Source organism: Camelus bactrianus, chromosome 2 (genome assembly GCF_048773025.1).
Source record: "Camelus bactrianus isolate YW-2024 breed Bactrian camel chromosome 2, ASM4877302v1, whole genome shotgun sequence".
Taxonomy (NCBI): domain Eukaryota; kingdom Metazoa; phylum Chordata; class Mammalia; order Artiodactyla; family Camelidae; genus Camelus; species Camelus bactrianus.
Window position 1 is genome coordinate 90,857,881 of NC_133540.1, and position 26,939 is coordinate 90,884,819.

At 38.5% G+C, this 26,939-nt stretch overlaps 1 protein-coding gene across 1 annotated transcript in view; it reads left to right on the top strand.

The window, feature by feature from the left end:
* BMP3 (bone morphogenetic protein 3) overlaps positions 1-26,145 on the top strand; it is a 28,762-nt gene extending 2,617 nt beyond the window's left edge. The window contains exons 2-3 of the mRNA XM_010974048.3: positions 13,909-14,819; positions 22,148-26,145. Of these exons, the coding sequence (XP_010972350.1) occupies positions 13,909-14,819; positions 22,148-22,339 (1,103 nt within the window). The 3' untranslated portion in view covers positions 22,340-26,145. The remainder of the gene's footprint in view (positions 1-13,908; positions 14,820-22,147) is intronic.
* Positions 26,146-26,939: the final 794 nt, after the last annotated feature.

The window sequence follows — 26,939 nt, forward strand, 5'->3', positions numbered from 1 at the left end:
TTTTCTTGGTAATATTCCTAAGAAGCTGCTGAGGCACCCAAGAGATGAATAGTATTTTTGGTATCAGCAAATTTCATTTTAGTATGAATCACAAGATTTGGAGGTGGAATAGAAGTTTGTTTCATGCACATCTATTGTATAGTGTTTTATAGGTTTGTTTTAGGATCAGGGAACCATGAGTGGGAGAAGAATAAGGCTTTGAATAACTCAGGCCCCGTTTACTTTCTGGCTTCAACTCATTCCTTGCATTATAATTTTAAAGCGTCCCTTATCAGCCTCTCTGCAGTCTTATACCAGCAAATGATAAACTCTGATACGGAGGCCAGAAGTTCCTTGAAATGATGAATTGCAGCTTGAAGCATATATACAAGGCTACGTGCCCTGATAAGAAAAGTAATTCCTTTAGCATCCTACAGACTGTCTTAATGACTTATTTATCAAATGTAGACACTGGTTCTTGTGGAAGCTTAAGTGTCCTGTTACTACACTGGAGACTCCTGGAGAGGTGGTTCGCATTGGACCCCTTCCAAAAGTGTTTAGTTACTACCACACTGAAAAGACTTACTATACAGCAGTTTTGGCTCTAATAAGGCAGGACTCTAGGAAGGTGCTGAGGCTTTCATGTGTGTCTCTCTCCTTTATCCATTATCAGCATTTCCATAACACCTTTCGTCCTGTGACATATGCTCTGATGTAGGTGAAAGGTGCTGTCTGCATTAACAAATTAGGTATGTTTTTTAGTCCGTAGTGTCTAGGTTTCACAACATATGGGCTTCCCTGTACCAAGGGATGCGACAGATTTTAATGGGAAGTCAGGTGCGTGCCGTGTCTGTGGAGTGCGTGCTGCTCCGGCAGACTTTCCCAGTGCTTACCCAGGCTGAGTTAGAGGCTTAGAGCCCTATTTGCTCCTTGGAACATACCTGATTAAAATTATTTATTGTTCTGAACCTAGAATATCTTTGGTTGAAATTCAGCTGCTGTGGTCTCCCTCTGATTACTTTCTACTTAAACTATTACTTGATGGTGGGTGGCATTCATCCTAAATACACTTTCTGCTAACCCTTTTCTCCTCCCTCAACGCTATGCTGTTGGTTTGCCAAAACCGTAAGTTTGGAGCGCTCCTGAGTCTTTTTGTGATGTGTGAGGGTTTACATAAAGAAAGGTTTTATCTTTCCCTTTGTAAAAGGTAATTTACAAAATTATTGATGACAGAGAAGTTCAGCTGTAGAAAAACACAACGTCTTGAAGGAAGACAAGAGGAATATGAAATCAGCTTTTATTTTCATCTTAGTTTAAGTTGTCCTTGGCTTCTATGTAATAATAATAAAAAAAAAAGAATATTTTACATGAGGTTTTCTCCTGGCTCGATCCTTTAAGATACATACTTTGTGTTCATTAGTTTCTCATCATTCCCATAGTCACTTAATCTTATTTTTCTTAATCATGAATTTAACCTATTTAGGAACAGTGATTAGAGCACATGTGTTCTTATTAGGAAACTACCATTATTTTAATTTTCGGCATATAACTACAAAAAGATTGCATTTCAGTGGATATGTGTCACCTTTTTAAAAAACCACACAGACTTCATAGATAAAAAGAAAAGAAATTTGAGGAAAGATGGACTCAAATGTGAATATTTTCCCTCAGTGAGAAAGGGGAGAGTCTTTCCTTCTATGACCAAAAATCTTTAAAAATGAATAACTATCATTTGACATGTTTCTAAAGTACAAGGCTAAAATATATATACATTTGGGAAAGATATAACTGAGGGCTGAATAATCATTCCAGTAGGAGCCAGCCCTGTGAAATGCATGGGAACACATCATTTTTGATGGGTTTGATGGCAAGGGGATATAATAACTTTACTAAAACAGAATTACCTTAAAATTTCTGGCACCTAGAAATGAGGCTTAAAATTAAAGAGCATTAGATTATCTGATGTGTTTATTCAAAGGACAATAGTACATCTGGAGATGGGGAGCTGGATGTGCAGCTGCTTTGAATTACACTCTACTTTGAATACTTGATAGCCCTTAATGAAGTTTTTACTGTAATAGACAAGACAGCTTTACAATCTCTGACGTTTAAAAATCCATAATACCATGAATTCTTGATTATCTATGCTAATGGAAAGGAGAAAGAAAATGAGTTACATAAGAAAATAATTTCAATTTAGCTTTTTAGCATAGTTAGACATACTCAAAGAGACCAAGAAACCATGGGGGTCAATGAAAAAAATCCCCTAAGCAGATAATTCACTCAGGGAATATTTGTGTGTGTGTGTGTGTATATATATATATATATATATATATATATATATATATATATATATATATAAAATTCAGAAAATATTAAAAGAGTTACAGACATTTTATCTAATCAGTGGAAGTTTATAAGCACTTGATTGAGCCACTTCAGATTTTTCTAAAAATTAAATAGGGCTGTGAATATCAAACCTGCTCTTAAGCATTTTGGAATTACATAATTTTGTATTTGGAAGAGGCTTTAAAGAAAGCAAGTCCAACCTTGTATATAAATGGAAGAAATGGGCATCAGGATATTTTTGCCAGACAATTTTTCAAACATACTGAACTCATCTCAAAACCTATTATTTCTAATAATCTGATCTAATTTTCTAAGAGAAACTTTTATAAAAGAGGGTCTTTAGAAAATGTTAACAGGTGTTACATAAAATTGCATTCCATGGTCAAATAAGCTGGAGAAAAAATGAACGGTTTTCTTTGCTTTGGGACCTTTCAGGGCCTTTAAACACTAGTGAATCTGCTTAAGAGTGGATCACTTTCTCTCTGAGAGAGCATTTCAGAGAAATGTGATTCTAAAATACCTGTTTGGGGTAACACTGCTTCAGAGTCTTCCTAATTTCTCAAGGAAGAAAGTATGCAAAAATCAAGTGAATATTACAGCTGAAAACTATCTCCCTTCTCATCTCCCATTTAGTACCCATCTCAGGGTGTTTACTTACATTGTTACCTTTTGGACTTGAGTCCAGCTGGCATTGTACAGTTGGCCCTCAATATCCCTGGGTTCTACAGATCCAATTAGAGATTGAAAATATTCAGGAAAAAACATTTCTAGAAATTTCCAAAAAGCAAAAGTTGATTTTGCCAAATCATAATAATTTAGAGATGATTTAAAGTATACGGGAGGCTGTGTGTAGGCCATATGCAAATACTATGCCACTTTATATGAGGGACTTAAAGCACCTGTGGATTTTGGTCTCCGTAGGGGTCCTGCAGCCAGTTCCCTGTGGATACCAAAGGGCGACTGTTCCATCTTCCTGCTTTCTTGTCTCAAACTTCTCTGAATCTAATTTTAGACTTTCTGTCACTAATTTTATTTTGCCTGTTTCTTTATGAATTTTCCTTCATTGTTTTCTTCTATAGGATTAATATTTTTTATTTGACATCTAGTTTTACCCTTTTAAAAGAAGAGCTATTTTATTTGTGGAAAAATTAACTAGAAATCACACACATTACTTTGTTAATATTTTATCATCATTCATCCCTTGGTTTTAGACATCTATCAAATCCTTTATAAAATCTCCATTGTTTGTTGGATTCATTAGATAGAATAAAAGCCATGCCTATCAAAAACCTAGTGAAAATTACTGAGCAACTTTGCATATACTTTGTATTTGCTCGTCAGGATTTTTGTGCTCTCGCATCAGAACTTTTCTCCCAAAATTTTGATGCTTTTCCCATCTATTCAATTTGAATGTCCTAGGAATCAGTATCTTAATAATTTTATTTAAGTGGTATAGTGGAAAGAAGTCTGGCATCACAAATAGTCTCAGCTTGAACCTTCCAAGGCCAAGTTTCTAGTCATAGTGAATTTTATGACTATGTTATGAATTCATGAAAAAAGAATTTTGTAATGGAAACATTGACATAGTATCAATCAAGTGACACAAGTATACCAGGATGATATCTGGACAGTAATAAACCATGGCAGTGTGACTAAAGAGCCCCCATCTATGGAATATATTGAGAAATCCATAAAATTGCTGGTCTGTTCACATGTTAGTATTGGTTGTACTAGAGTATTGGTACATAAAGCAATACTGTTGGCAACACGCATTTTCAGGGATAATTTTATTAAAGGCATGGATGTCTATTTATCTAAAATAGTCACATGTAAGTCATAAAGCCAATTGACTATGGTGTTTTACTGACTCCTTCAATGATCTACCTTCCTTTAAGATCCATCTTTTCTTGACAATAGAACCACATTTGGGCACACTATGAATAAAGGTGTTTGGACAAACTGATCCTACTGTATTAGCAACTTCAGTATGTTCTTCTTACTTTATCAAGTGAGTCAAGTTAAACATTATTATTAAATATTAAATGTTATAGTGAGTAAATGTTAAATATTCCTTAGATAAAATCATTTGCATCCAGTTGTTTTAGAAATAAAAGGTTCTTTCCTCAGTCCTCTGACTTTATAGTTAAAACTACAGAGGTCCAACATGATCTTATTTGCTTTTCCTCCAAAGAAAAATTTAATTTAATTGCATGGAATTAATCCAGATACTGTTTGAATTGAGTGTAATTGCTGCACTTAGGCATGGGTTAAGATAAATTGTTTTCAAGAAGAGAAGAGATTCCTAGAGTTTCGATTTTTCTATTACCTGAAGCTGAGTAAGCATTAAGAGATCCAAATGCTCATCTTGGCTGAACTGCTTACTAATAAAGTCATCTAATGGTACTAGACCTAGTTTCTTCCTCTGTCAGATGTGTTAAACCATATCTACTGTGCTGGTCTCACAGGAAGATGGTGAAACCTAATTGAGAAAATGAATGTGAAAATTCATTAAAAGCTTAGAAGCCCCACGTAAAGGAGATATTCTTAGTATTTTAGAGATTATCTCTCTAGCTTCCTTCAAAACCTTAAACACACCTAAAAATCTTAATAGTGTGCAGTTGTTTGTAGCACAAAGGCTGTGTCTGGGAGGCAATGTAAAATGAAAAGGTGGTAGTCCTCTTAAAGGTGTGATATCCCAAACCTGCGTTCAAGAAGTTACCATTTCTGTCCTGACCTTGGTGGCTGAGTGGAGCAGGATCACACTTTTCATAGTGATTTCTTGAGGTTATTTGTTCTCAAAGTCTGGTCCCTGGATTAGCAGCATCAGCATCACCTGGGAACTTGCTAGAACTTCTCCAGCCCACCACCCCAGCTATCTGAATCACACACTGAGGGTAAGGCACAGAATCCCCTGCTTTCACAAGCCATCAGGGTGATGCTGATGCATGTCTGAGACACTGTGCTCTGAGCTCAGGTCCCCGGAGCTCTGACTATCTTATAACTAGCGTCCGAAATCTACGATTGACTAACGTCTCATCTGGCCCTTTCAGTGGGCCTCTCCATGGACAAATGGTTAATTTACATAAGGGCAAGTTTCTTTCACTTTGGAAGGTATATTAATGTCTTTATGGCAGTTTTGCCCTGGGGAGAAGTTCAAAAGTAAGTTAATAAAGATGTCTTACCCTTCTTTCACAGCTGCAGTGAGTTTGGGGCCTGATAGTTTTGCTAGAAAGAGGATGATGGAGCGGGGGCCAAGTCTCTGGAGAGCAAAGAGCATATCTCATTTCATGCTTGTATTCTGAGAACCTGGCATAGTTTACCACACAGTAGGCACTCGAGAAATACTTCAGTTGAGCTGAATTAGATGTTCAAGGGACTAGATAAGAAAAGATAGTTAAAAAAAAAAAAAAAGCTAGTAGAAAAGCTACCAGCCAGGCAAAGGATGCTTTAAAAATAAACTTGCCATGAAAGGATTTCCCAGGAGGCATTTTATCACATATATATTGTATGACAGCACTGTTCTACTTCATATACCACTGTTCTAGTGATGCTTTTTCTCTGATGAACGGAAAGGAAACTCCAAACAGTGCTTATACCCAAGAAGGCCTTTTGCTGACTTTGGGAACTTGAAACTTCTTGAAAGTTTTTTCAGTTTGGTGTTAAGTAGGAAACACTTTAGAATCTGGTTAAGTTTACACAGTTGCTCATTTGACACACTTAACAAATATTTTTCAGAAGATCAATGCCCCAGACTGTGCAAAGGCCTAGGAGTTCAAAGATTTATTAGAACATAGGTCTGCCCTCTGAGAGCTCACAGTCTAGGAATGCCCTTGGGTGGAGGCTAAGAGTAGATAAACTGATTAATGAATATTTTGCTGTTCTAGAAAAGAGTACATTATATCATCTTTGGCCATGTCTTACTTTGGACATAGAGACTGGTTGTTTTGAGATCCCATAAAACTCAAGTCATTTGACTGGGACTCCACAAGAAAAACAAAATTCTGTGACTTTGTGCTCTATTTAGAATATCTCTGTCTTGCGTTTGTCTAGAAGCTGAAGGTGGCAGATAGAAGCTGCAGCCTTGACTCCGCCAAGCAGCAAGCATTCAGCCAGTGGCTCCAGGTGTATGTGGCCCTGTCCTAGGCACCCCTGGCATTTCCAGCAGCTGTGCTTTGTTTGGAGAAAGAGGTGGAAAAAGAGTTGTTCTTAGTTACATATTTTCTGTATGACTAAAATGTTTTCCCTGCTTCCTGGGGATTTAACTAATCATCAAGATTTCATTTAGTCTATTTGTTTTAAAGTCAGACTTTACATAGAAAGCTTTCCATTGTACGTTCTATTTCCCTTTGAAAACGTTCTGTGTGGGCCGGCACGAAGGTGAACTTCCACTTACCACTCCCTGGGCACTGCCTCGGCTACTCCTTGAGAGGAACCGAACTGTTGCAATAGGATGGCTGGGCCCAAGTCACGGTCTCCTTGCTGAGTCCTCTGTTTCATGAGGTGCAGGTGCTTTCTTTTCGGATGAAAACAGCAATAAATCTCCTACCTTTATCTAATAATCAAACTCAAAAAAAAAAAAAAACCCATCTGTATGGGTAATAGAAGACCTGGGCTGGGTTCCTCTCCAAAATCAGTGCATACTGGCTGGCTGACTTTTATGGTCCTTCATTTTTGTATTTCTACAATGAATAGGTTGGACTAAATCTGTTTATTCATAAAAGAAGCGTTTATTGAGCACCGCTGAAGAGTTAAGCCCCACACTGGGGGTAGAAGAGTATGATGTCATCACTACAAGGCTTTGTCTTTAAGGAATTTATGGAAGGAACAAAGATGATGAAAAGAGCAATAGAGGCAGGGTCTGATCCAAGGGAGTGGGCTACCATGACAAGTTTGCCTCTGCTTTGCTTTAAAAACCAAATCTAGACATTCCAGGAGAACTAGGCTGGATGAAGGCATTTCAAGAAGTGGCAGCCGCTGCAAAGTCCTAACAGCTGTGCAAAGGAAAGGGTGTCTTGTTCCGAAACTTACCTGACTTCTAAACCCACTTTTATTTCACTGATATTATGACTCCAGAAAATTCAAAATAAGACTGTAATGCCGACAGCGGTTCATCGCAGCTTGACAGCTGTAGGTGTAGTCTCAGCAAAGAAAATCCACGCTCGGGCTGCTGCCGGCAAACAGTAAGAGAACAGCGCCACCTATTGGTAGTTATATTTTGACATCAAATACATTCTTCGTGAAGAGCTGGGAATAAAGTCTACTGTAGTTCCTTGCAAGGAATCTGAGAAGTTATCTCGTTCACCTTTCATGCCTCCCCTCCCATAAAGTGATCCTCCTGTAACAGTCTTGAATTATGACCACCTGTCTCCTGTCTGCCTGTTCCCACAGAGGGGTCTCACCATCAGGCTGGACACTTAGAAAGTCATTACCTACGTTGACCTGGATTCTGACTGCATTCAACTGTCACCTCTAGACTTAATTCTTATCTTTGACACTGAAAGAAAAACTGATCTCTCTGAATCTCTCTGCAGCCCCTCCAGCATTTGCAAACAATTCTTATGTCCCTGCTTAATCTTTTTTTTTTTTTCCCTTCCTCCAAGCCATGCATTTTCTATTTATTCAGCTCAAATTTGTAAGAGAGAATTTTAAGGCCAACTTCTTGGTTACTTTCCTAGTTGCTCTCTTCTGTGTCAAAAAGTAGTTAAAATGAGAGCACCCAGAATTAAGCATGCCACTCTAGATACAATTGGATTGGTGTGGCACACGTTAATGTTTTCTAGTAGATGTAAACTACAAACAGCCTAAAAATATACAAGCTATTGTTTTGTAACCTGATAACACCCACTGTGTTTTTTTTTAAATATTAGTATTGTATCAGTTTGTTCTTATTAATCAGAAAGTATACCTCCATGTTCTGATCCAATGATTCCAAATAGGGAAGTATCAGAATATTTCAGAATAGAAGTAGTGAACACAAAAGCATTTTTTTACTCACTGGTATTTCAGTATCAATATCTTCTCCTTAGATAAATCAATGCTATTCATGGGGAAGAGAGAAAAGGCTATTGCCAAACTCCTGTTCTTCAGTATATGAGAAGAGACCTATTTGAAAAGTTATGTTCGCAACGTGACAATGAATATATGTATGTTCATGTATAACTGAAAAATTGCACTCTACACTGGAATTTGACACAACATTGTAAAATGACTAATACTCAATAAAAAATGTTTAAGAAAAAGAAAAATGATAAGTTGTATTAATATAAAATCTAAAAAATTAATAAAGCACTAGAGTAGTTGGATAATATTACCACATAATTCAACTTGCAGGGAAGTATTTATCTTATTCCTATTGATTCCTCTAGCCTCACTTACTCAAATTCAGACAACTCCCTCTCCCTCACCGCTGTTTTTGTCCACTGTAAATACTATTTGGTGGCTTTGGTGGTGGGGTGGTGGGGGGAAGAGCATTGACTTGCACAGAAATGAAATGCTTTAAAGTCAGAGTGGGTAAAAATAAAGTATGGATTAGAGACGTCAGGGCAAGTTTTGTGGAATGGTTGAGACTTCTAGCTCATTGTTTTAAAAAAGGCAAGGAGGAGGGAGATGTAGGTCAGGCAGAGGTCATGGGTCCCCTCACCCAGGTGGAAACAGCGCTTGTGCTGGGCGTGATATAACACCTTTAGTTAGGAGCTAAACATGAATTGGCCATTTCTTTTCTGAAGTTAGGCAGGTTTGATGTCGATAAGGACTTCAAATAACTAAGTTAATTTGGGATATTTTTATAAGTTTCTGTTTGAAACATTGACAATATTACGTATGCAAAAGCTTCCAGGTGTCAGCACTGCCTACACCCAACACATCCTTTTCCCCTCATTCTTTAAAGTCTGGTTCACAGGTTACATCTTCCCTCTGTGTTCCTCTTCCTCTTGCTTGGGGAAAGTTAATTGCTTCCTCCTCTGTGCTCCAAGGACATAATTAATACCTTTGACAGTAAGGAGCATCATCACGGCATAGCTACCTGCATATTAATTCTTAATCTTTTTCCCCAGCCCCAGTCTGGACAACAGTGGCCACTAGGCAGCCCTAAGACCCAGCCAAGGGTCCAGCACCTAATAGGTGTTCAATCGCAAAAAACATTTATTTTGCTTTAGCTCCTGTTCATCGTTGCTTGTAGTGGCTGTGTGTGTGTAATACACAAATAACACAACTGAAACTACATATAGAATCACTATACCATAAAGCACTATTACTCAACTGCCCATTTAACTCTATTTTAGAGCAGTTAGTTGGTCTTAGACTTTTGATTGCAGATTGAATCAATTAGCTACAGCTGGAGGGAAAATTTAAAAGCAATTGCCAAAATTATCTTTATCTAATATGTTCTTGGTAAAGGAAGGTATGTTGCATTCCAAAAAATAATCTTTTGCCCAATTTATTTTTGGTTTGCATATGCATGTTTAAGAAATTCCTAATTCTTCACTGCATTTAGAAAAAAAAATGCTTTTTTCCTTTCCTTTTGGACTATATGAGCACAAAACTGGTGGTCATTCTAGACCACCACTGTCCAAGAAAAATTAAATTTGAGCCACAGATGTGACCCACATATGTAATTTTAAAATTTTAGTAACCACATTAAAAAATATGAAAAGCCAAATGTGAAATTAATTTCAATAATGTATTACCAGCAGGGTGTCCGAGAATTCACCTCAGTTCTAACACTGTCTACCCAGACATCAAATCCCATAGGTAAAGGGCTCAGTCCCACAAGACTGCCCTCCACCTCAGGCGCCAATTCCAAACCCAGGTTGTTTTCAGTGCTTCTGACCAACTGGCTGAGGATTGGAGGTTCCCGCAACCCCCTCCCTGGCTCTGATTAATTTACTAGGGTGGCTCACAGAACTCAGGCAACCCATTTGCTCACTAGTTTACCAGTTTAGTATAAAAGGCTATCACTCAGGAACAGCCAGATAAAAGCGATGCACAGGGCAAGGTAGGGGGAAGGGCTTGACGCTTCCACGCCCTTTGTGGGTGCACTGCTCTCCCCAATTTCCACGTGTTCTCCAACCCGGAAGCTCTTCAAAGCTTGTTTTTTTGTAAGGTTTTATGGTGGCTTCATTATGCAGGCATGGCTTATGAAATCATTGGCCATTGGTGATTAATTCAGCCTCCAGCACCTTTCCCCACACCAGAGGTTAGGGGGTGGAGCTGAAAGTGCCAGCGCTCTAGTCACAGGATTGGTTCCCCCGGCAACCAGCCCCCACTCTTAGGTGGCCTCCAAAAGTCACCTGAGTAACATAACAGAAGACATTTCTGGCTCTCATCACTTAGGCAATTCCAAGGGTTTTAGGATCTGTGCCACAAACAGGGATGAAGGCCAAATATATATTTTTCATTAAAAGTCACATTATCACAATATTTAACCCAGTGTATCCGAATATTATCACTTCAATACATAATTAATATAAAATATATTAATGTAATATTGTACGCTCATTCTGTGCTAAGTCTTTGAAATACACTGTGTATTTTACACTTACAGCACATCTCAATTCAAACTTAAGTGATTAGTTGCTATCATATTGGACATTACCATTCGACTTAGCTGACATTCATTGAGATTTTTCTTATGTGTGATATGTATTACCTATATTCTTCCAATTAATTCTCACAATGATTCTGCCATTGATACTATTGGGCTCATTTTACAGATGAGCAAACTGAGACTTAAAGAGTTTAGGTAATTTGCCTGAGGACAGCTGTTGGGTGTGGTGGAGCTGAACCTGGATCACAGGGCTTTGACTTAAATTAAGGCACTGAATTAAAATTAAACCACCCAAAGAGACAGCGTGGCAGATTCTGAGACATTTATGGGAAGATATTGAAGGTTAGACACAAAGTGGAGTCTAGTTAACAGCAGATCACAAGGTATCTGGAAAAATGTTTGAAAGAAGGCAATATTTGCAAGCAAAATGTGGGGGAAAGGAGCCGGACTGGTTTCCCCAGTAAGACTCTACCACCCACATCCCTCTGAGTTCATTTCTTCCCAGCCAGTGTGTTCGTTTGGCAACCATCCGATTGCCACATACTTAGAACAGAGTGACTTCTCTTCCTTCCATTTTAAACTTCCATCTGGGTAAAAGTATATGCTCTGGTGATTGGTATGAATTAAAGCTGGAGTCTCTGAACAAGCCTGATGCGTGGCTTTGTTATAGAGGTCTGTATAATATTATCCTGGTGTCATGGATTATACAAATGTGCACAAATGGCAGTTTCCTCCTTTTCCTTCACACAATGTTAGAAATGAGTAAAATATGTGTCTCACTGCACTTCCCTCGTACTTGGGGACTCAATGAACTCATTATAAGTTTCCAGATCTTTTTAAAATGTTTTATTTTTTTCTGAAATATGGTTTTGATCAAGAACATAATTTCACGATTGCGTGTATGTTTCTGAAACAAATATGTATGTGAAACAAGTGCACGGAGGAGGGCTCAGGCTCTGGTGACCAATCCTGGGACCGGGGATTCTTGAGTCCAACCTCAGCCTTACCATTAGCTCATTCGATGATCTCAAGAGCAAGAACCAACTTCTGCCCTTACTAATCAGTCGCCTCTTCTGTTACCTTCATTTCTGCATTTGAAGAATTGGAAATACAGTTGGCCAGTTTCAGTCATTTGGTCAAACTCTACAGAAGAATTCAAGTTAAACCCATGTAATGTCATAAACTTTAGACAAGCTCCACAACAGCATTAATTCTTTAGGACAGTTTTGAAAGCGTGGCTCATTTTTTTATCTATGTTCTCTGAACATGGAGCTATACGGTCTTGCTTATCTACCCTCATCCTGCACCCTTAACTTTGTGAGGCAGGTAGAAGAAGGTGTAATCCTTGTTTTATGGTCAACACCGGCACTAACAGCAATAATAATAATTTGTCCTGAAGAAACACTTACCGGACCCCTTAGGAATGGATTTACACACATCTCATTTAATTCTGACGACAGGAGAAGAAGGCACTCTTCCATTTTGTGAATGAAAAATGGAACTTTTTCTCCCAAAGTTATATAGTTAATAAGTGACTGAGTCAGTCCTTGAGTCAAGGTGAGTCTCCTTTCACCAATGCTGGTAACCAGTAGGCTCTGCCTCACATAAGATGCTCCTGTGACACGGCCAAATTTATAGGAATATTTCTCGGTAATCTCTGATTTAAAAGCCAGAGCTCTCAGCTCTCACACCACTGAGTTCACTACTGTATAAAGGAAAGAGCAAAAGACTAAAAATGTCTGATCCTTGCTGTGATATTTATCCAGTTTATAAAATTACTCCTGTTATCTTTTTGTTTAATTGCAGTGAAAATCACATAATTTAAAAATAGTTATCTTTAATTGAGCAATTCAGTGGCATTTGATACCTTCACGATGTTGCGCAACCACCAAGTCTACCTAGTTCCAAAATATTTCTCTCATCCCAAAGTCAAACCCCCTGCCCATCAAATGGTTTATCCATACCCCTCCCTCTCTTCAGCCCCTGGCCAACACTAGTCTGCATCCTGTTTCTAGTGATTTACCTGTTCTGAATATTTCACATAAATGGAATCATACAACATGGGATCTTTTCTGTATGGCTTCTTTCATTTAACAAAGTGTTTTCAAGGTTCATCCACATTGTAGTATCTATCAGTACTTCATTCATTTGCATGGCTGGATAATATTCCATTATATGACTGTATTACACCTTACCATTGATCCATTGATAGACATTTGAGTTGTGTCTACCTTTTGGCTATTGTGAAGAGTAGTGCTGCTTTAAACACGCACGTACATGGACTTGTTTGAATACTTTCAGTTCTTTGGGGTTTATACCTAAGAGCTGAATTGTGGCGTCTCATGTTGTTACTATGTCTAACTTTTTGTGGAACCACCAAACTGTTTCCCACAGTAGCTGAACCATTTTACATTCCAAACAACAATGTAAAAATGTTCCAATTTCTTCACAACCTCACTAACACTTGTTATTTTGTTTTGTATTATTATAGCCAGCCTAGTGTGTGTCAAATGGCACCTCATTGTGGTTTTGATTTGCATTTCCCTGATGACTAATGCTGTTGAGTATCTTTTCATGAGGCTGTTGGCTGTTTGTACATCTTAGGATACATGTCTATTTGATTCATTTACCCATTTTTTTTTATTGGTTTGTTTTGTTGTTGTTGTTGAGTTGCAAGAGTTATTTTTATCCTCTGGGTACTAGATTTTATCATATATATGATTTGAAACTATTTTCTCCATACTGTCAGTTGTACAGACTTTCTTGATAATGTTTTCTGATGCACAAAATTTATAATTTTGATGAAGTCCAGTTTATCTGTTTTATTGATTTATCTGTTATTTTCTTCTGTTACTTACACTTCTGGTGTCATATTTAAGACTCCACTGTCAAATCCAAAGCCAAGAAGATTTTCCTCCCAGTTTTCTTCTAAGAATTTTAGGGTTTTGTATTTAAATCACTGGCTTATTTTGTATATGATGTGAAGCAGGGGTCCTATTTACTCCTGCTTACTTTCTTATTTTTTTCCTTCCTAGGAACCCTTGAAACCACAGAACTGCATATTTTTAACTTGACTTCTCTAACCAAGTCTGAAAACATTTTATCTGCCACACTGCATTTCTATATCGGAGAGCTAATAAATATCAGCCTGAGTTGTCCAGTGTCCCAAGGATGCTCACATCATGCTCAGAGGAAGCACATTCAGATTGACCTCTCTGCGTGGGTCCTCAAATCCAACAGAAACCAAAGTCAACTCCTGGGTCATCTTTCAGTGGATGTAACCAAATCTCATCGAGACTTTGTGTCCTGGCTATCTAAAGACATCACTCAAGTTTTGAGGGAGGCCAAGGAAAATGAGGAGTTTCTCATAGGATTTAACATTACTTCCAAAGGACAACAGCTGCCAAAGAAGATGATACCCTCTCCTGAGCCTTATATCTTGGTGTATGCCAATGATGCTGCCATTTCTGAGCCAGAGAGCGTGGTATCAAGCTTGCAAGGACATCGGAATTTCCCCACTGGAGCTGTGCCCAAACTGGATAGCCGTATCAGGGCTGCCCTTTCTACTGAACGAAGGAAGAAGCGCTCTGCTGGGGTCCTGCTGCCTCTGCAGAACAACGAGCTTCCTGGGGCAGAGTACCAGTATAAGGAGGACGGGGTATGGGAGGAGAGAAAACCTTACAAGACTCTTCAGACTCAGCCCCCTGAAAAGAGCAAGAACAAAAAGAAACAGAGAAAGGGACCTCACCAGAAGAGCCAGACGCTCCAGTTTGATGAACAGACCCTGAAGAAGGCAAGAAGAAAGCAATGGATTGAACCTCGCAACTGCGCCAGGCGGTACCTGAAAGTGGACTTTGCGGATATTGGCTGGAGCGAGTGGATTATCTCCCCCAAGTCCTTCGATGCCTATTACTGCTCCGGCGCGTGCCAGTTCCCCATGCCGAAGGTAGACGTTGTTCTTTGTCCTGGGCTTCCTCTTTCCACAGGGTAGAAAGACACGAGTTGAGTGTGTGTTTTCATTTACAGAGTCCATGTGGACCTTTATTTATTGCATTCTAAAGTGTAATTGGTTACATGCTTATGCTTGGCTTTTCTTTAATGGTTGTTAGAGTAATACGAAGTCAATATTGGTATGAAGAAGGTTATGAGGAAAAAATGTGCTTGTAAAACATATTTTCCTCTTTGCTTCCAAACACTGTGCATATTTAGCTACATGGTCACATGCGTATTAACACCTGTCCACAACAAGAAAGCCCCAAATGGTAGAAGGCTGATCTTTGAGGGGTACTCAGGGAATGAGTGAATATCATGAGAGCAAAGGGAAGGACTAATTGGATTGATACCATGATGCAGAACATTTTAATCGTCTCTTGTGAGATGACCCCATGGGGGTCAGAATTCAGATTAGACCAGGTAAACTTGCCTCAGGAAATCCACCAGATGCTTATTTCATTTGCTTCCCTGAAAATAGCAGAAAAAGAAGTCATAATAGGATACAATGACTCTGTAGACTTCTAAGACTTATTTCAACCGCTCAGAGCTTACCGGTGTCTCTTCCAGAATCAATAGGGACTGAACCTTATCATATCAGAACTCAGGATCCTGACAAAATATATTCTCAGAAACCTCCACAGCTCAACCTCCATCTTGCATAGCAAGTCCAAGGGACTGGTATCTTTGGATTTAAAGTAAATAAGATATAGTGGCGCCCTCTGGTCTTCAGTTAAGTTTGTTGCTGCACTTACATCCTTAGCTTGTAACAATTTGAATCTCTGTTATACAATGAAAAGGGGTGCTAGGAATAAAATTCAGGGGAAGAATAGTGGGTTTTTAGTTTTGGTTTCTTTTCTTTCTTTCTTTCTTTCTTTTTTTCTTTTTTTTTTTTTTTTTTTTTTTGCAAAGCTTGAAGTGAATCAACTCTGGCTGTGGTATGTTAATTGAGATAAAATCCCTTTGCCTCAAAAAGTGACCGACTTCCGCTGATAGATCTTTAAAGTAGCATGTTCGTGTTGCAGTCCTGTGGCCACTGGGATGCTTCGTGTAACACACACGTAAAGCAAAGGGCCAACTAAACAAGGCCAGGTCGGCCTCAGGTCAGGAACTTGATTGAAATCCCATTTTATAGTCAGAATGTCTCAGAAGGACACGCTTTCTAAATTTTCTCGACCTTGTGGATTCCATGTTTTGTGAATCCAAACACAAAGTAAGGATTATATACATTTACAATGACATAAACAGCCTTACCTTGTCTAAATATTCATAAAGGAGTTTTACTGATCAATCAAAACTTGTTCAAACTGGGATAGAATTTAAAACACACAGCCAAGATGCCCAGAATAACAGGCGATGATGAATCTTTACAGTGTGGCTTGCTTTGTGGCGTTGAGAAGTAGAAACAGATTAAAAATGGGTTAAAAACAGATTAAAAATCTAAACCTGGGGTGACTGATTTTAAATGAGTCTCGGAGTCTTCCAAATCATTCCTCTCACTCTCACAAACTGATTTCTTCTAGGTAGCCTGGGGAAGGCACTTTTCTCTTCCCTCCTGACTCCAGAGTTTAGGGCCCAGGGAGCCATGATAACGTGGAGATACTCAAGCCAGTTAGCTTTTCCACCTTCCCCTCGGGAGACCGAGACCTAGCCTGGTCTCCACCGCTCTCCCAGCTTGCCTCTCCCACCCCCTGTTGGCTTTGCTTTCTTTCACTCTTTAAAAGCCTCACTGTTGCTTCAGTTATCTTCATTGTGGTTCTCACTGACCTAAAGAATAATGATTTAAAAACTTGTGAGAGGTAAGTTAAGGATAGAAGAGATACGTTTAAGGAGAGAAGTGTTCATGTAACAGAATGATTAAATACTTTAATCACATATGGGCTTCTTAACCTTAATGTGCCTGCAGTTTGCCTGGGGATCTTGTTTATCCACGGATTCTGATCCAGTGGCGCTGGGGGTAGAGCCTAAGATCCTGCGCATCTAACAGGCTCCTAGATGTTGCTGGTGCTGCTTGTCCACAAATTCAAATCCTTTTGGCTTAAAACTTCCATCCACCTCTTACCAGCGACTGCTTTTAGGGGGAAGTTACTCAAGCTTTCTATATGTTCCTTTCCTCATCTCTGAAACAGGTACAAACAGTAAACAGAAATATAATAGTATCTACCTAATAAAAAATGGTGGGAAAATGAGACCGTAGAGCACCTTACGCTTAGTAGGCACTCAGTAAATTTTTGCCATTGACATAATTCCTAATGGCCATTGCTGAGACTGAGGAGAACAGAAAATCGAATGTAGGGGGCTGAAGAAAGACCACACAAGAAAAGGGATCAAGAGGATAAAAGATGTAAGACAAGAAAATGTTTTGTAAATGTTTCTTATCCCTCTTTAAATATCACAAAGCCTAAAATAGGATTCTCCCTTCGGGTCCCGCAGTCCGTAAGTTCTTTGGAAAGTAACAGAGTCAGAAGAGCATCGGTTACAGCAACTGAGCTCATGATAATATTTGTCAGAACTTGGAATGTCATCAGAACTCCAGGGAGACATAACACGGATGAGTGTGGAGGTTTCTCTCTGAGTTTGAGATTTCCTTTTGCCAAGTTGAGAGTGGAAGTTTGGCTGTGACATGGAGTTCCCAGTCTCTCATCACCTTGTGTGGATCTGCTTAATTTTTACAGCTTTCCAGTGGTTCCCTTGAAGCCTTCCAGGCATGGTGTCTTTCAAGTGTGCAGTCACCCACAGGATGGAAGCTGTGACATTAGGGGTAATTAATAAGCACCGTTGTTATCAGCACAGAGTCCAACATGGTAACCAGAGTAAACTACTTAAATAAAAATATAGTCTGAGCAACAGAGGGAAAAAAGGTCTCTGACCAGATCAATACAAACACATGTGGAATCAGTGAGGCGCCAAAGAACATTCAGACAGTAGATATACATTTTGCCCCAGAGAAATGTTCTCCCAGGCCAGATCCTCTGCTGGGCCTCCTTCCTTCTGGCCTCCTGAGTGACAGCCTGCTCTCCAGAGCTGGGCTCTTCGTCTGCAAAAGTCGACAACCTGTCTGTAATTCAGAACAGCTGTGTTCTGCCTTTCCCAAATTCCAGGCTTTGCCCTTTCACTGATTCCAATTAGATAGTTTCTGGGCTATCACACCCATGTGGGCTGGACTGGAAGAGCATGGAGCAAAACCCCAAGTGGCCCGAGTTAGCAATGAAGGCTCTGAGCTGATGACATACTCTCTGCTGCTAATGCATTTGTAACCAAATCCAATGTGAGGACATCATCCGCAGCTTGGCAGGTGTGTGCCTGACCCCTGCAGGTTTCATTCACAGACACGGCAGCTTGGGTTTTTCTGATTTCAAGCCCATATAGCCGATCTGTCCTCCCCAGGAGAGACCCCTGGAATTCTGCCATGAGATGAAAAATACCCACACGGCTTTCGCCAAACCTTTGCCTCCCCTCACCACTGTAATAGAGATGGAAAACAGATTTCATTTATTTTATTTTATTTTTTTATTGAAGTATGGTCAGATTACAATGTGTCGATTTCTGGTGTACAGCATAGTGTTTCCATCATACATATACATACCTATATTCCTTTTCATATTCTTTTTCATTATAGGTTGCTACAAGGTATTGAATATAGTTCCCTGTGCTATACAGTATAAACTTGTTGTTTATCTATTTTATATATAGTAGTTAGTATCTGCAGATCTCGAACTCCCAGTTTATCCTTTCCCACTCTCTTCCCCTTTTGGTAATCATTAGTTTGTTTACTATGTTTACTATGTCTGTTTCTGTTCTGTAGACAAGTTCATCAGTGTATTCTTTTTCCTTTTTTAAGATTCCACTTATGAGTGATATCATATGGTATTTTTCTTTCTTTTTCTGGCTTATTTCACTTAAAATGACGATCTCCAGGTCCATCCATGTTGCTGCAAATGGGATTATTTTATTCTTTTCTATGGCTGAGTAGTATTCCATTGCATAAATATACCACATCTTCTTTATCCAGTCATCTGTCGATGGGAATTTAGATTGCTTCTTTGTCTTGGCTGTTGTATATAGTGCTGCTATGAACACTGGGGTTCATGTATCTTTTCAAATTAGAGTTCTCTCTGGATATATGCCCAGGAGTGGGACTGCTGTGTCACATGGTAAATCTATTTTTAGTTTTTTGAGAAATCTCCATACTGTCTTTCATAGTGGCTGCGCTGAACTAAATTCCCACCAACGGTGTAGGAGGGTTCCCTTTTCTCCACACCCTTTCCAGCATTTATCATTTATGGACTTTTGAATGGTAGCCATTCTGATTGGTGTGAGGTGATACTTTATTGCAGTTTTGACTTGCATTTCTCTGATAATGAGTAATATTGAACATTGGAAAACAGATTTCAGATGAAAATGACTGAGCCATTGTTGTTGACAGAGGTCCAAGGGAACCAACGAGGATTAGAGGAATGAAGTTATTTTTGCATGGAATGGTGCAAAGGCTGGGAATAGCAAAGACACAGAAGTAGGAGGCAAAGAGGATAAACACTTTGAATGAAGCGTCCTATAGAAAGAAGAAATCCACAAATGAGTTCAAAATAAGACACCCTCAATTCATTTGCTGAGGTTTTCAATTCCAATCTTTAGTCATGAAGATGAACTCAGAAAATCCTACACTTGATATGCTGAGTTAACTAAGCAAAAAAAAAAAAAAAAAGAACCTAAATGGATGTCAACATCATGTTTCACCATCTTTAAAAAGACAGACTGGGGAGGGAAATAACACAGGTTTGCATTTGTCATCATTAGGTTTCTTAAGCTATGTAAAGAGAGTCCTGAGAAGTGTGAACTAAACTCAAAAACAAACAAAACATTAGACTAGCAAATGACCGCGTGGAGCTTTTGTACATGACATAACTATTCTGGGTCACAGCAGCTTGATCAGAGGATTCCACAGTGGAAAAAAGAGGGGGGAAACTCCCTAGAAAATTGAGAGGTTCCTGATAAGACCCACCAGTCCGGAATCAAGGGCTTGTGCCTGGATTCCAGGGAGCCCACCAGAGAGACTGCTCATAGTTCCTGAATCTATGATTTGTGAGTTAGAGCTTAAAAAAAAAAAAAAAAAAAAGGACAGGAATTTTCCTAGGAAACACCCATGAATATTTTCCATATCTACGCCAGGTCATTTGTTCAGACACTTTTATTTTTGTTGATGGGAATTATTTCCACAGAAATAGGTAAAATGGAGGGTATGCTATTTTTTTTTTTATAAGTATTGTGTCCATTTGGCAAGTATTTATTCAGTGTGTAGAGAGTCTGCGTTGCTCTAGGCACTGAGGACTGGTAACGCACAGCAGGATTTATGGATCAAGTCCTCATCTGCTTAAATAGATCTACTTTTTTATGAAAATTAAATAGTATAGGAATGAGTAAAATTTTAATAGTAACAGAATAATGTCAGAAAAATCTACGGTTTAAAAAAATCCTTTGGGGCATTATTGTATGCTGTTTGGATGATTGAATCTTAAGAATAAAACAATAGAAGAAAAGTGGCTGCAGACGTTCTCTTCAGATATTACCAACACTGGTGTATGTCATCAGACGGTGGCGACTGGCCGCTCTTGCACTCTGGGGATTGCAGGTTGTGTTAGTTACACAGGTGGTATTGATGCCACGGGGCACTCGATACGCAAAATAGAACAACATAGACTTCCTGTCCTTCAGGGGAGAGAATACCTTGCTTTGAAAAGCTGATTGATTAAAAGTTAACTATTCTTTTTAACATACACTTAAAGTCTCTAGGAAGAGAGAGTAAATAAAGGAGCTGGCCATCATCAAGGCAAATGTTTAAATAACATGCCTGTTAGCAATCATGTTGAAGTCTAAGGTATGAATAATTTTTTTGTTCACTAGAAGGGAAAGATGGGATGAGATAAGTCAGATTTGACCTTTCTCTGCCAAAAAGACTATTATTATTATTGTTGTTGTTTATTTGTTTTACAGTATGCCCTCTTTCTAGATTATTTGCTTCTCCCTTGGCTCGTATGTACTCTTAACCTTTTAACTGGTTCCAGTTTCCCATTTTGGGTGTTTTAGGTGTATAAAATTGAAATACCAGTTCACTGGGGGCAGAGGTGCCTCTGAAACATGGCTCAAAATTGTGAAATTAAATAAGCCAGAGTTTTGGCCTAAATCCCACTCCTGAATTGACATGTGATCTCTGGCCAGTTACCAAATTCCTGCTTCTACATTCTTTTGAAACAAAACTGTTTTCATCTGCTTCACAGAGACAGTGGGAGAACTAATGTTGAAAAGTGTGGCATCTCTCAGGAAGAGGTCCTTACCCCTCTGGCAATACCGAAACATTCTGGGCTTAGAAAAGTGACTGGTCTTCAATGCTGAGCAGAGCCGGATGACGCTCTAAATAAAACCACATGTCTCCCATGGATGTTAATGGTCCCATTTGGTATTTCTCGGGAACAGATTTTACCCAGGCTTCTTTGGTCAAACTTCTGACATTCATGGGATAACCTCAGGCCCCCCAGATTATTCCCAGAGGATATGCCGCAGGTTTACAAAACCGCGCTTCAGCCTTTGTCTGAACCCATGGAGCAACAGTGACCCCCAGTGGCCAATGGAGTCTTCTTAACCCCAAGTTTGTGCTCCTGAGACTTGAGTACTGTAATTACATGTTAGAATAATCACCATCAGTTCATCCTGTTGCTAGCCATTACATAAATCAATACTTCTTGACACGCTTGGTGTTTTTTTTTTTTTAAAACAAGGTATAAATATCACCATGGCAGTGGCAAAAATATCTATGTTAAATAGGCGCTTGTTAAGGGTTCTTTACCATTAGCATAGGATCAAGAACAAATTGTTTCTGCTGCAATCTTGTTATTGAAAACATCCTAGGATGTATTAATCCCCTGTTTGGACTTTAAGTCACTTTTAATTAAATGATTCTTGCTTAGAAAACTGGATTTAAATCCTCACTCTATGTGTCTACCTGACTTTAGACATGTCGTTTAAGCATTTTGAGTCTGTTTCTCTACCTGTAAAATGTAAGAAATGGTAGTTTTGTTATAAGGATTAGAAAGACTACATATAACATGCCTGGCACATAGCAGGCACTTAGTAAATGACAACTCTTTTGGTGATGGTGATATTGGAGATTGGGCTGAATGTGTAACGTGCCAGGGCTTAAGTTGTTGAAACAAAGTTCATGATATGTACATTTTAGTGATGAGGGGATACAATTCTACCTAACGTATGTCCTCCCTTTTCTTTTTCTAGTCTTTGAAGCCATCAAATCATGCTACGATCCAGAGTATAGTGAGAGCAGTGGGGGTCGTCCCTGGAATTCCTGAGCCCTGTTGTGTGCCGGAAAAGATGTCCTCGCTCAGCATCTTATTCTTTGATGAAAATAAGAATGTGGTACTTAAAGTATATCCAAACATGACAGTAGAGTCTTGTGCTTGCAGATAACCTGGCAAAGAACTCATGTGAATGCTTAATTCAATCATTAGTTTATTTTTATGGACTTTTTTTTTTTTTGCACTGCCAATGCATTTCATGTCAAAAATTTTTTAATAGTCAGAAGAGAATGAGCAAAAAATATTCTGATGATTTCCACCAAGGAGAACTGGACTGTATTTGTTTCTGAATGTAGCTAAAAGGAAGATTTTAGTAAATATGGACATCTGTTTCTTTTTTTTTTTTAAATCACACAAGAAAAATAATCACTCAAACTGTTGTTAGAACTGTTGGAGAACACACTGATTTATTTTTGTAATGGGCTTTGAAAATAGATTGGAAAAAAAGACCAATAGCTTATCATTTATCTCTGCTCATAGAGAATAGAATAATTTCATATTTTAAAGTAGGCTTATTGCCTTAGATTCCTGAGCAGCTCAGCAAGTGCTAAATAATCCAATCCACTTTGATGTTTATCTTCAAATGTGTTGAGACTCTTGTTTGCCTGTGTTTTTCTCTGTGGGTCATGGTGGGAAGCGCTGAGTGGAGAGTGTGTGCTGAGTGTTGGTATATACACATGGGAGACATTGCCAGGGGCCTGTACCCTCTGTAGGAAGGCTTGCTTAACATGGTTTTCTATTCAATCTGCACAGGATTCTTTGGTTTTTTTCATTTCATGTTCTGGAAAGCACCATTCAATTATGAGAACGTAACCAAAAAGGCTAGAGTGATCCAAGCTCATATGCAGAGAGTTACCATTTGGCCCAGCCATTTATTGGGAAATACCAACGTTTTCATTTCATGGCCTCCCAGGAAAGGGAAGCAGCAACCCAACTTTCGAAAACCCAGATGTGCTTCCTCTTCTGTGCCTCTATTCCACAACTACTTTCAATTGTTCTTTTAAACTGAACTCAAAAATTCAATTAAACTTTTAATTTTCTTAATGTGCCTTTACTTGCTATAAAGTAATCATCAGATTCCAAGGCTCAGAAATGGATGGATGATTAGAGATTAATCACAATCACATGTTCAGTATCACAAGTCCAGGCACTTTTTCACACGGATCAAGGCTTTTGGCTCAGCCATGAAATCTACACTTCAGCAAAGCTCACTGAAATTATCCAACAAGAAAGGGATTAAAACATAGATACTTCTTTGGTTCTTTTTCCCATTTCCATTTGTCATAAATATCTCCTCTTACACTGCTGCCCTTGAAAAATTGTGCCAAAAATTTTTCGCTCATTGAATTTGTGTGTGTGACCAAGACGTTTTCAGCCCCTGGGTTGCTGGTGTTCTGTCTACAGTTCATCCTTTTCTCAGCTCAGTCTGGCCAGACTACAGACAACTGAGCCGTTGCAGAGGCCGCGAAGTAGCAGAAGACATGGGGCTTTGTTCTGTTTCTGCCTTTAGTGATCAGTGGTGGGTTGTCATTTAAGAAATACTAATTGAGCATTTATTTTGTAAAAGACACATGTTAATTGTGTGTTTTTAGTGTCCTCACGGGTAAAATGAAGAGGCTGACTCGTTGACCTGGAAGAAAGGTCCTTCTGCCACCCGAAGTCTGGGTTTAGCATACTGGCTAGGTCACATACCTCTTCTTGGACGGACGATAGCAGTAGGGTAAGAACTGTAAGCATCGCTGTCCATAAACCAAAGGTGAGACCATCCCACTCTTCAGTGTTTCTGAGTGAGTGTGGCCTGCTCTGTGGTTTAAGTAGTAGTGCTAGCTTATTGGAAACCCATTAAAAGAAGATCATGAAAAAAAAGTTCTTTAACACTTTGGGTCAAAGTGTGTGTTGACTTCATGAATGAGACACACCTATTCTAAGTAATGAATTAAGTTCTGGTGCCTGAGTTACTATGGTTTCTTATAGTTCATTTTTTGTTGTTGTTCTGGTAGCATAAAGTTAAAGATTCAAAATGAGATAAGGGATGAAATGATTTTTAATACATTTTATCAAAAATCTGAAAGCAAAATTATGTCATAGAAGTGAGCCAGTGTATGGCTGCCCTATCCTGGTCATAGCGCCTTTCAGTGAAGAAAATTTTTTTTCCATTGGCAGATTGCGTGAAATTCTTTATTTAGTTTTTTTTAGAGAGATATCAACCAAAACCTCTAGTACTTCCCAGTAGTTCTTCTCAGCCTTCTTCTATCCAGATGTCTGTTTGTTACCTTTCTTAATTTGAATTGATGCCTGCTTGTTACAGATTAAATCCTACAGCAGCCAAAAAAACAAAAAACAAACAAACAAAAACCAACTTTGAATAACAAAAATTTCCAATTTTTTAACTAATTAAGATTTCATCTTAAGTAGCAATTGATATGACAAGAGTCTAACACAGTGAAAGAGCTTAGATAGTCTCTTAGCATCCAAATCCTTTTTGACCAGTAGTTACTTGTCGGTGACCTTGTAACCATCATTTTGCTACTTCACTGGGGACATATTAAGGTATAAAGTTCAGTCTCAAAAAATAAAGGAAGATTATTTTTCAGTATTAAGGGTTGAAGTAAATGAGGTAATATTTTAATTAATAAAAATGTACACGGAACAGTTGGAAAATTGAGTGACTATTTTGCAATTTGTTGGGTACTAGTGTCTGTAATTACTACGTAAACTTTTTATAAATCTCCTAATATTAAAGCAGCATTAGTGAGAAAAGACATTATATTTATAATGCTACTTCCTAAGTCATGCTCTTTCTCTTCCCCTCTTCCAACCACCTTCCCGCCCCCATTCCTACATGTCACACACACACTCTCTCACACACACACTCTCTCACACACACACACACTCGCATACACACACAGAATTAAGTCACTTAGAAAATGGATTTTTTTTCAATAACTCTTGAATTCAAATTCAGGGGCTGCTGATGTCAATATAGTATTTTCAAAGTATTTTGTCAGAACTTGTATAAATAATATACAATTTATAGGATTTGAGGTTGTAAAATTTCAACTAGAAGAGCGGACTCCCCAGATCTCAGGACGACAATATCCCAGATCACATTTTACATTCACCTGGCTATGTACTAACTGATGGTCATTTATTCATTAATGTAAGATTTTTTACCTTAATAGTTCTCAAAAACCTTTTTGCCCATTTATTATTTTCATAGACAATCATATGTGTATAATATTATAATCAGTCTGGGTTAGAATAATTTTTATATAATTACATTATTCAGTTTAGTCTTTCTCCGTGCTAACACATAAGTAATGTCTGGATGTTGATTTGGTTGAATCAAGGTTGGGTTAGAAAATAGCTTTGCACACTTGATGTGTTAAGATGAAATATGAGATTAAACAAGATATCGTGGGTAAGTCTGAGTTCTCTGTATATCATTTTTCCCTTGAGAATTGTATTTTAATGTAGTCTATAGGTGCTTAAATGATCCCCTTTTCCTAAAAAAACCAAGCCTTCCCTTCAGCTTTCCACCTTCATTTCTGTAAATGTTTTAGTTGAGAACTGAATGCTTGTACAGTCAATGGCAATTTAAAATATATATATATTATATATGTATATGGAAAAACTTTAAAGATGCTTTTAATTTATTTAATGACTGTTGCCTTCCTATAATGGTAATAATTTTCATCCTTAGATGATGAGAAAAAATTCTTTTTACTATAGTTATTACATGCAAAATGACATTTGGTTCTTTAGTTCAGTTACTAAAGGGGCGTATTGCAGTGAAACTGTGAAAGACGCTTCACTACTGACGTGTAAGCTTTGCTGGCTTTGTATCACTTTCCTCCAGTAATGGAGAGCTTTTCACTATACAGTATGGAAATAAAGTTGCTTAATTGAACACCTCCCCTATTCTCTTCTACTTCTCATTGGGAAAGACTGCATTTTCAAAACTTGAAAAAGTTGAAATACTGCTGCATTTGAAAAGAGATAATTAATAAAGCTTAGGCACAGAGTGGAACGTTTTCACATGGTATCATGAATGAAGCATCATAACCTACCAACAACATAGCATGAAAGATAATTAACATCGTGGAACAATATTGAAATATACCCATAAGGGAAAAAGTCCTGTCTCCCAAACTTGAGAAACTCAACTTGAATTATTTCATATTTTCTTACTCTCTCTCTCTCTTTTAGCATTTCATGTTAAAACTCCACATCTCCTACTTGGAGATATTTTTTCTAGATGCTTGTATCACTATTTTGGCAATCATTTCATTTCATCTGTCTTTGTTACCATGTCCTGTCCATATAAATCATATTGCCAAGCGCCTGAAGCAGACTAAGGACTTTGTTACTATCAATTATATTTTATCTAATCCAGTCTTCCCATTTGCCAAATAAGGAAATGTAGACATGCTGTGGTTTACACCTATTCAGACACAACTCATAATGCCGTCCCCTGAAAACCGGCCCCCACCAGCAGAGATGGGTTCCTGGCACTAACAGAGATAGGCATCTGGCAGTTTAGCAAGAGAATGAATCTGGCACAGATAGAACACTGAGCCTCGCAGAGTAAGGAGAAACTGCCTTGTTCCCAAAGGTGTTCCAGTTTCCGCTCCTGTCTCTGCTAAACTGCGCTTCCTGTCCTTGGATTACATGCGCTATCCCTGTGAACTCAATAATGAGCTCACTTGTGC